At 40.5% G+C, this 10,973-nt stretch overlaps 1 protein-coding gene across 1 annotated transcript; it reads right to left on the bottom strand.

The window, feature by feature from the left end:
* Window positions 1-161: 161 nt before the first annotated feature.
* On the bottom strand, window positions 162-6,829 carry BT62DRAFT_1014377 (uncharacterized protein; the record flags this gene model as incomplete). Its single annotated transcript, XM_043178205.1, has 2 exons — window positions 162-327; window positions 6,753-6,829. The coding sequence occupies 2 exons, from the start codon at window positions 6,827-6,829 to the stop codon at window positions 162-164; spliced, it is 243 nt and encodes an 80-aa protein (XP_043032610.1).
* Window positions 6,830-10,973: the final 4,144 nt, after the last annotated feature.

The following is a 10,973-nucleotide window of genomic DNA, read 5'->3' as shown; positions in this document are numbered from 1 at the left end:
AACTAAGAGTTTTGTGTGTGTGTTGGTGTGAGTGTGGTCAGTGGATAACGCTCTGCTGTATCCGTTTTCACCTTGCGCACACTCAGGTACTCTTCACCGGTTGGGTCAATACCCTTGTCATCTCCCCCAATTGTGCCTCTGTCTTCTGGGATTCCATCTCCTCAGACTAGGATGTCATCTGTCTCTGCAATGGTATCGGTCTTATAAGATAGTGGGCAGTTGTCATTGAGGTTTGACTGGGCCTCTTCCTCAACAGGGTCTGCCCAGGGGTCAGACTCAATGGTAGGAGTGGTAGATTCCTGGAAAGGCGAGTTGGGGGTGGTGGTTCTGACAAGGGTGTCAGTATGACTTTCCCCCTCTATCCTTCTTCATTCCTCTACTGCTTGTGCTCAGAGGTAGTGCCCAAAGAGGGTATTCTCTCTCATAATCTCATGGTCGATGTGTGCCTGCTCCTTCCTGTGCTCAGAAACATGATAGGTATGTCAAACTTAGTTCTCTCTAGGGAGGACCATAGTGGCAGGGTTGGCTGGCCATGTTCCTGCTGGTACTGCTCATGCACTTTCTGCTCTGCTAGTATAACCACTAGCTTGGCCATGCTCCATCCAGTCAGCTTCGATGGTAGTGGCCTATCACCAGTAGTGCTTGTCACTATTATCAGACTAATACTGGTCATTTTCAGCTCTGGCTCTGCTGCTAGTTCTTCTGTTGTTTGTGGATATGGTAAATCGAGACTCATGGCCTCTGGAACCTTGGGTCTCTCAAGCCATCCATAGGGCATCCAGGGAGTCTCTGACATGGTGTTCAATGCTGGTGCTAGAAATAGGAGTTGCTGTCTTGGTTGCTAGGATACTGTGCTGGGGGGATAGGATAGGAGTGTTGGGTCTGGATCATCAAAACCTCATAGCCCAAGAGTTTTCAGTGTTTTGGATGACTGCTGTTGGGGGTTGTAGGAGGTATGTATGCTGCTGATGCTGCTCCTCTTCTTCCCTAGGATGTTCCTGAGCCAAGCTTCCAGAGACGTTTTCAGGGTCTGTTCCTTCTATGGGTCAGAAGGACTGTTGGGTAGAGACAGGGATGTCATGGAGGAGGAGGTCTGGTGTGACATTTCAGAGGATAGTTTGAATATGTTGGAATTTATGATAGTGTCTGATTGTCCAAGCTATGATTGATTGGTGTCCATGGCACAGCTGTATGATCACTAATAAACTGATCAAGATTCCTATAATAGATGCCAGGAGTTCAAAGAACTTGTGAGTAAAGTTTGGATCAGAAGAGTTAAGGGCAGATGGCATTCAGTTTCTCAGCACAATTGGGCTTGAGAAAGGGAAGCTAGAAGCTTTAAGCTAATTGTTAAGTCCAAACTCTATGTGACTATCAACATGTGATAAACAGTTCAGAACCTCGCACTTCAGGTTAGACTGACTGAGTTCACTGATGTGTCAATAGATGTGTGTGGTCAAGGCAGTTGCAAGTTGCTCAAGATAGAATGGTAGAAAATAAACTTTAGCTCAAAGCTGGGGTATTACAGTGAGAGCTACACTACTTAAATACTGTTCTGTTATCAGGCTATTAATAAATGTTCACAAAAGATATTGTCTATTGTAGAGCTGTTACCTCTGCTGTTGCCAGTCTCTCCACAAAAGCTGTTGTCGTGCTGTTATGCTGTGGTTGCTGCATAGCAATTGTAGAACAAAAGGAGTAGCATTCTCTCTTCATAGTGCACAGCCATGATAAGACAATGACTGACTGGGTTGGCATTCCCATGGTTCTAAGCACTGGCCTAAGCACCCTGACTAAGCAAAGATAGGGGTCATTTCCAAAGGAAAAAAGGAAGAAAATAGGAAAAATCATAACAGTCTGCTGCATCCTCATTGCAAACACCTGATGCTCCAGTTTCTGTTTTTCTTGCAATAGCATGCTATAACCCCCTGGGACATAAAACAGCCCTGGAGTGTCTGTAGCATTTATCACCATATTCTGGCTCTGCAACTTGCCAGCTTTTATATGTGCATAGTATTTATCAATATGCTCCTTCACATACTGTCCTCTAATATCTTTGGGGATCTCTCCCCCATCTGGTAGTTATGCTCTTCTATCGACTATCTCTATTTTTCTGGCCTTGATGTATAAGGCTTTCATGAGGCACTCACTTGAGCAGTGGCCATCTGTATCTCCACAGAAAAAGCATTCATGCAAGTAATTCTGTCTATATCCTATTGCTCCTGGATCTGAGTTATATGCTGGTGCTTGCACTCTGTTAGCCTGCTGCTATATGAACATCATGAGACTCTTCTGGTTCTCCATCATAGCTTTCTCTAAGCTTGCAAGCCTTTTATCACTTACAGAGGTCTGCTGTTCTATAAAATCCTTCATGACAGTGAGCACACTCTCTATCTCTTCCTGTTTCACACCGTGCTCTTCTACCATAGGTGAATTGCATGCAGCTATAGTTGACTGGTGCTGTTCACATGCAATCAATATTGAGGTTGAGATATCTTGTGCCTCATCTTGCTTTCTGTCTATGAATGAGAATACATCTTGCAGAGCTGTTAATCCAGCATCCATGATCTCTTTTAGTTTGTAGGGATCCACATTATCTCACCTTGTCAATTCTGTGAGTGGTGGTAACCACTCTAGCTGTAGCTTAATAGATCTGTACAGCTCATCAGACATAGGTGCATGAAATGAATCCACTCGTTCTCTGTTTGATAGTACTTTGCTTAGCACAGATGCAAGTACTTGGAATTCTCTTTTGAATGCCATAAACTGACTCTTGTTATTAATCTGAGCTATATCATAATGACATACTAGCCTTTTGAGTTCTAACATCACATCTCTATCACTGTCTCATGCACTATCATAACAGTCTAGTACTTCAGATTTAAAGTCATCATATTTTTCATCAGCAGCAAAGCTAGAAAGCACTTTCCACTGGTGCTCTGTCTTGATATCTGTATAAGATATTGCTGCTTTCTTTTTCTCCTCATCATTATTGACCATACACTTGTCAAAGAGGTCTTCTAACCTCAAGAAGAAGTGCTCAAGTTCCTTGGGATCAGAGAAACTCTCAAAGTGTGATGCAGCTTTTTCATTCAATCCTGGCATTGATAGTGCCATGATTGCAAACTCAATATTAGTTGGAATCATCAGATCCAGATTTTGGTTTAAATTAGGTTGCAAGTTCAAAGTAGAGGGTGGTACAATTTCTGAAGAGTTATCTTTACTGGAGTTGATCCAATGTCAAAAAAGACTAAACTCAGAATCAGAAACTGGAGCAGGCTGTGATCCTGCTTCACTCCTGTATTCCTGTGCAGTGAGCTCTGTTCCCAAAGTATTCTGACTCCATGATTGTAAGGTAAGAGGATAAATTGGTGGCAGATATATTCCACTCACTGCTTTCTCTGCTCTAGTTCTTGGCTCTTGAGTTTGGTTGATTCCAGCTATTCTGACTCTTAATAAGTACTCACACTACTAGGAAAATCACACAACATGTTTTCACTAGCTGTCTTTATGAGAAAGCATGCTAGCAGGTTTTCTCTAAGAGAAAGAAACCTTAGATAGTTATTCACATAGTTAAAACAATTGCACAAAGGAATCTCTTCCAAATCCAATCATATTCATTTAAAACTACTTCCCCCCCCTCATGGTGGGCTTCAGATGAAGAGGATCTGAGCATGTGCAAGGTGAAAATGGATATAGCAGAGCATTATCCACTGACCACACTCACACCAATACACACACAAAACTCTTAGTTTGTGGAGGGATTATAATGCAATAAAAGTAGTAATCCACAAATATAATTGTCTTCTTCAATGAGATCACAGCATGCAAACAGTAATAGCATGCTTACAACAGTCTGAGGTCTCTCTAAGCCTCAAAGCTTTTCATTTTATCAAAATAAGAGATGGCAACTGGTGTTGCCAGGCCTCAAGGCAAAGAATACTGCAGCTCAATACAATACATCAAAACACTCCTTCAAAACTCTCAAATGGTCTCAAGCACAGCTCAGATCAACTTAAATCTCTAACACACACAATACACAACTCAAAGCTTCATGCTCTAAGCAAAAACCAATCACAAACACATCTACAAGTGACAAAAAGCACAGATCTCTGTTCACAAGTTTCCAAACTGATTGTGGACCCACAGGATTCAAACCTATGTGATCCAGAGACACAAACACAATAAAACTCTGTTTGACAGACCAAAGGGTTTGAACCTCTGCCATCTGTAGTGCTGTGTATCACAAATACCTCAAAAACTCAAAATAATGCCCTTCAGACACTGCTCTCTTATTCTCAGGTTAGAGCACAATCCAAAACCTCTTATCAAACTGGGTTTAAGTCCTTTGTGAGCTTTGATGCCTCACTTAGTTCTCACAGCTCTCTCAAGGATATTCAATAATAAGTTTATTTTCTTGCCTGAAGTTACAAACACAAATCCAGAGCTAGAGTGCAAGGCTTTCTGTGCCCAATACATTACAACTGTGGAAGTCAGAAACTTGATCTCTACTCATACAATACTATATTTAAATACTCTACTAGGATACTTACTAATACAATCCTATTATAGTATCTTCAAAGTGTGAGACTCCATGCTAGATCCCATGGGTATTATTCATGTGCATATCACAGTTGTCACACTTATTCTCTTCTAGGCTAGGACTGCACAATGTTTCTTTGCTAGCTGGCCTTGGCTAGCTGGCCTAGCCCAGTCTGCTTGCTTTCTTCTTGCCTCAGTGCCACATCTCTAACAGCAGTAAACTGTTCTGGACCTCTGGAGTTATCTCCTATATTTGGAGTCAGCCTCAATAGTTATGTTCTCTTCTCTAGTGTCTCAACATTTCCTCTGGCTCATAAATTGCACCACTTCTGGCCTGACATGCATTAATTAATCTATCCAATATGGTATATATCATATCACAGTATGATGCAGAGTCTCTCACTATGTTAAGTGTGCTAAGGCATGGTAAGTATATGTGCAAGTCTGAGCAGTACACATGCTATCCATCTCTGAAGGTAGTATTCCTCTATCTATTTCTTTGTTGCCATCATGTCATTTCTCTGTTCAGCACTCTGTTATTCAGATACCTTTCTTTGGGTCTCAGTTCTCTGTTCTAAAGCATGTTCTATCAGTGCATCATTGATCAATGTGATCAGGATTGCTGATCATATTTCAATCATAGTCTTTTTATTTTTAGTATGTCCTCTTGTAATAGTATTGGTGCATTTAGGGCCAAGTGCTAGGACCTCACATGCAGCCTAACCCCTCTGGTATTGGTCTGTTACTAGGCCATGCACTCTGCTTATTGTTACTTCAGTTTAGCATTATGATAGCTAGGTTTCTGTGTGCTCTAGTCCTATTTTCTGTTACATGCTTACTGGACTAAAATGCAGTCCATATATTTATAATTTTCACAATTTTACATGCCTGAACATGGAGAGAGCATGTCACAGTCTATGTCCATCAGCTTTCTGGCTCCTGTATATGTTATTCCTGTTCCAGTCTTCTGGCTTCTATAGGTGAGGGCCATTGAGAGTCCTGATGATTTCCTGGCAGCTGTCTCTGACTTGCTCAAGGTTGGCAGGGTTGGCTTCTTGGTGTAGTCTTGTAGCATCAATGATTCCACTTTCTGCCTTTGTCACTCCTTGTACATCTCAATGATCTGTTCCTTTCATTTGTCATAGCTGACCAGCATCAAAGCTTTGATGCTGATAGCTGAGATCATCATAATGTATGAGGAGGGAACATCTCTCTTGAGGGCTTCGACCATCTGCCTATCATTTGCTATGTCATCCTGAATTCTGGCAAGCTTAGCAAGTCATTCCAGCTCATCAAAATAGTCTATAGCCACTTTATCACTCATCTTATATTCCTTGATCTTCTATTTGTGCATTTCTTGCATTGTCAGATCAATGAATTTATCATACAATATTTGTTTGAATACTGGCTATGAGGAATACTGATAGTGCTCCCAAATCAATGATCAGAAGTTCAGGGAAATTAGGATCTATCAGGTCTTCACCTTCTCTTTGAGATAAGAGGTGGTGAAGACAACTTTGTTTATATTGGTACTGAGATATTTGATATAAACCTTGAAGTATTGTTCACAGTCAACTAGAAATCAGTCAATATCATCTGATACACCCTTGAAGGAGTGGGGTTTCTGAAGCAGATTGGGCTGACATTAAAGGACAGCTGCATTTTCAGGTAAGACACCCATTGGATTGGGCTATTCAGAGAATAGGGGTCAATTCCATTCATGCAGGGATCTGAGGAAGAAATGAAGGAAATTGTCATCTGCTACTGAGCTCCTCTGAGGTGCTATGTTCTTTTAGACTATAACACCATTTTAGATGGTGAATCCTAGCCAGATGGCTTCTGAATCATTTTGTACTGGTTCCTTTCCCTTTCTGCTCCCTATTGCTTCATCTGACAGAGGTTGGGCTCCCAGGACTCAGCTTCCTCTGCTAGTCCATAGGTTTTGATATGAGCTCAGCTGTTCTTTTGACTGTAGACAGAATCAAGACAGCTGTGTTGCTGTAGAGGAGTGTGATGGTGTAGAGTATGAAAATATACTTCCCACACCTAAGATCATACCGACTGCATGCAGTCTAACTCCAGAACCAGAGATGCCATATCTCAATATTCCAGATGTTACCAATGTGGATAGAAAGACAGATCCATCAAGAAAATGGCCCAAGAAGACAGGGTTTATGCCCTATGTGGCTGAGGAGAAATCGGCTGCTTACTGGTTGAAAGCACCAGTAGAAGAGCACATAAACTCATCTGAGGTATTGGAGTGACTCATAAAGTCCCCCATAGCCATGACAGTTAGAGAATTGCTTGCTCTGTCAAAGATTAGCAGCATGATCAAACAAGAGTTGACTATGAAACAAGTATCTCTAGATAAATCTAAGAAAAATGGCAAGCAACAGTTTGAGCTAGTCATAGAGAAAGAATCAGAGTCAGAGAGTGAAGATGAAGTCACCAAGGCCCTTCCTTTTGCAGAAATGACTGATGATAAGAGAACTGGATTACTAAAGGATACTGTATACTTATCAGAGGTCTCATTTGAAGAAAACTTTGTGGTGACCACTGAAGCCAGCAATGGAGTTCCAGAAGGTGCAGTGGTCTAGCAAGACCCTTTTGAGCAATATCTGAATGATGTCACAGAGAAAGGAGAAGTCTCAAAGCAGGTCTATATAGCTAAAGACTCACAGGCTTTATGCTCTGTCTTCCCTTTTATAAATAGTGTAGAGCAGTTTGAAAGCTTGTATGATACAGGTTCACAAATTGTGTTGATGTCTAGCCAAGTAGCTGAGAGTCTGGGATTGATATATGATCCAGACAAAGTGATAAATATGCAATCTGTGAATAAGCAAGTAGAGAAGTCTCTCAGGATGGCAAAGAATATCCTATTCTTGTTTAGTGATATTATAGTATATCTACAGGTACACATCATTAAGGATTCTGCCTATAATATGTTACTTGGTAGACCCTTTGATGCATTAACAACAAGTATGGTATATAACACAGCAGATGGAGGACAGACTATTAAGATAAAGAATCCTAACTCTGCACAGTGTGCAATGGTACCAACATTCCCTAGAGGACAAAAGAAGTTTTTGATGTGTGAAGTAAGTGAGGGTTTTCAATGATCAATGATTTGATTAATGATCAAGAGATTTAGCACTAATAATAGAACCTAATCAGGATGGTGATCTGATGATCAGCACCTATGCAAAACCCACAGGATCACATGTATTTGAGAAAGAAGAATTACAGGCAGTATATGCTGTAGTGAGCTCAATGGTGCATGATGAGGATACAAGAGCATATGGGATTTTATCCTCATATTTTGGAGCACTTAAAGAAATAAAAGACATAAAAAGACAGGACAGAGGTGCAGAGACATGTGTGAGGGACATCGCATAGAATGTAAGTGAGGTATGATGCAAAGTGAGCTCAGGGTGATGCACAGAAATTAAACTTTTTGATAAAGTCAGCATGGAGTATTTTTCACCAGCAGTAGGATCGGTAAAAGATATCTTTGTGATGAAGAAATATAAGCCAGTAGCACAAAAGATATGACCTATTACAGGAGGATTACCATCAGAGTTCTGTATTCTGTGTAAAATTAGAGGAGACCCTTTGGCAAGCATGTCTCAATTGAGTACTCATCCACTAGAATATATGCTAACAGGAAGGTACATCCAAGAGTGCAAAGAGATAATTGACAGAGTCCACTCAGAAGACTTTCTGTGGCCAGAGGAGCACAAGCTTATGCATGAGTTTATGTGCCTGCAGAATGAGGGATTTGCCTGGGATGATACTGAGCAAGACCATTTTAAGGAGAAGTATTTTTCTTCTGTAACCATCTCAGCTGTAGAGCATACTCCTTGGATACAGAAAAACATACCAATTCCACCAGGAATATTTGATCAGATATGTAAGATAATAAAAACCAAAATTGATGCAGAAGTGTATGAGCTATCAAACTCCTCTTATCGCTTGCATTGGTTCTATGTGGTTAAGAAAGATGGAAAGAGCCTGAGGCTAGTCTATAGTCTGAAGCCCTTGAATGTGGTCATGATCAAGCACTCAGGAGTGCCTCCAGTGACAGATGAGCTAGCAGAGCACTTTGCAGAATATTCCTGTAGAGACACATTGGATCTCTATGTAGGATATGATGAGAGAACCTTAGATGAGGGATCTAGAGATCTTACCACATTCCAAACACCATTTGGTGCACTAAGACTCATGACATTGCCCATGGGATGGACAAACTCTGTATCAATATTTTATGATGATGTGACATATATACTGAAGGATGAAGTACCCCATATCACTATACCATATGTAGATGATGTTCTGGTATAAGACCTGAAAACATGCTATGAAATTAAAGGTGGAGGATATGAAACCATCAAGAAAAACTGAGGTATTTGCAGATTTGTGTGGGAGCACTTCCAGAATATGAACCATGTTGTACAGCACATGAAATATGCTGAAGAAACTTTCTCTGGTCATAAAGCTGTCCTTTGCACATCAGAAATCATGGTTGTGAGACACTGTTGCACCTATAAAGGCAGAAAACCTGAAACAGACAGAATAAGAGTGATAATATGATGGGAACCATGTGAAGACTTGGGAGATGTGTGCTCCTTCCTGAGAACAGTGGGAGTACACAGGATGTTCATTAAAGATTATGCTAAGAAAGCAGATGCTTTGATAAGGTTAACTCACTTAAAAGTACCATTTGAATTTGGAGATGAGCAGAGGGAATTGATGCAGATATTGAAGGATGCATTATGCTCTAGTCCATCTTTGATGCCAATTAATTATGAATTGGACACAGATGTGATTTTGAGAGTAGACACATCATACTGTGCAGTTGGATTCCATATCTGTCAAGTCAATCCAGGTAACCTAAAGTGAAGGAGATATGCATGCTTTGGTTCTATTGTTTTAAATAAGTGGGAAGCATGCTTTTTACAGCCAAAACAGGAGCTCTATGGACTATTCAGGGCCCTGCATGCTTGCCGACATTGGCTCTTTGGAGTGAGAAAATTGATGGTAGAGACAGATGTGAAATACATTGCTGGAATGCTTAGAAACCCTGATGAGGTTCCTAATGCTGCAATAAACAGATAGATAGAGTCTATCCTGATGTTCCACTTCACATTGGTACATATCCCAGATGAGAGACATGCACCAGATGGATTATCTAGGTGCAGTTTCCAGCCAGGAGATGAAGAATACTCAAATCCAAAAGATGAATATAGTCCACTAGAGGAAGAACCATGGGAATTCATCAATGAGACTGAAGATGAGGTAAAAGACATTGCAGAATTTAAAGAGAGAATTGACACTTGGTATGGCTTTGTAACAGTTGTCAGAGCAGTATATGACTTCCATGAAGATAAAGTAATACAGGAAGCCTTAGAGCATGGTGAAACACATGCCATACTGTATAACATGGGACTACTGCTCTCTGAGGCTGCTGAGTACAGTGACATAGCAAGTTATGATGAATCACAAAGGAGTGAGTATGCAAAGATGCTAGATAAGCAATTACCACAGGTAATTCAGTGGTATGAGAACCCTATCATGCAGATACCTGGATTTAATGATAATCAATATCAGAACTTCATAAGATATGTGAAGAATTTCATGGTGGATAAAGGAAAGCTATATAGATGAGATATAGAGTCAGAATATAAGCTAGTCATCTACTCAGAGAAGAGAATGTATATAATGAAAGCTGCACATAATCAGCTTGGACACTGAGGTATATATGCAATGAAAATATTGATTAAAGAGAGATTTTGGTGGCCAGAGATGGAGCATGATATCTCATAGTTTGTTAGCACTTGCAACATATGCCAGGAGTGCTAGAAGACCATCATCAAGGCACCCCCAACAGTGACCTTTACACCATCAATCTTCCAGGTATTATATACAGACACAATGCACATGCCAGAAGCATCAAACTATCACAAATATATTGTGCATAGGTGTTGCATGCTAACTAGCTGGATGGAAGGATGAACCTTAGTGAGTGAAACTGCACAAGCAATCACAGAATGGTTATTTGAAGATATCATATACCAATGGGACTGTATTTTCTTGATAATAATGGATAACAGCAAGCAATTCAAAGCTGCAGTAGCATATTTGGAATAGAAATATGGTATAAAGTGGATAAGAATATCTCCATACAACTTACAGGCCAATAGAAGAATAGAATGACCACACTGAGATGTGTGGCAGAGCTTATTTAAAGCATGTGGAGGAAATGAGAAAAAGTGGCATTATTACTTCATGCTAGTGATGTGGGCTGACAGAATCACTGTTAGAAAATGGATAGGATGCTTTCCCTTCTTTGCAGTTACTGGTGCATATCTAATATTACCACTTGATGTGCTAGAAGTGATATGGTTAGTTGAGTATCCAGAGAGAATTATAGA

The sequence above is a fragment of the Guyanagaster necrorhizus genome (assembly GCF_019112545.1).
Source record: "Guyanagaster necrorhizus MCA 3950 unplaced genomic scaffold BT62scaffold_106, whole genome shotgun sequence".
Taxonomy (NCBI): Eukaryota; Fungi; Basidiomycota; class Agaricomycetes; order Agaricales; family Physalacriaceae; genus Guyanagaster; species Guyanagaster necrorhizus.
Note: the sequence above shows the minus strand (reverse complement) of the source record. Positions and strands in the feature narration are given on the sequence as shown.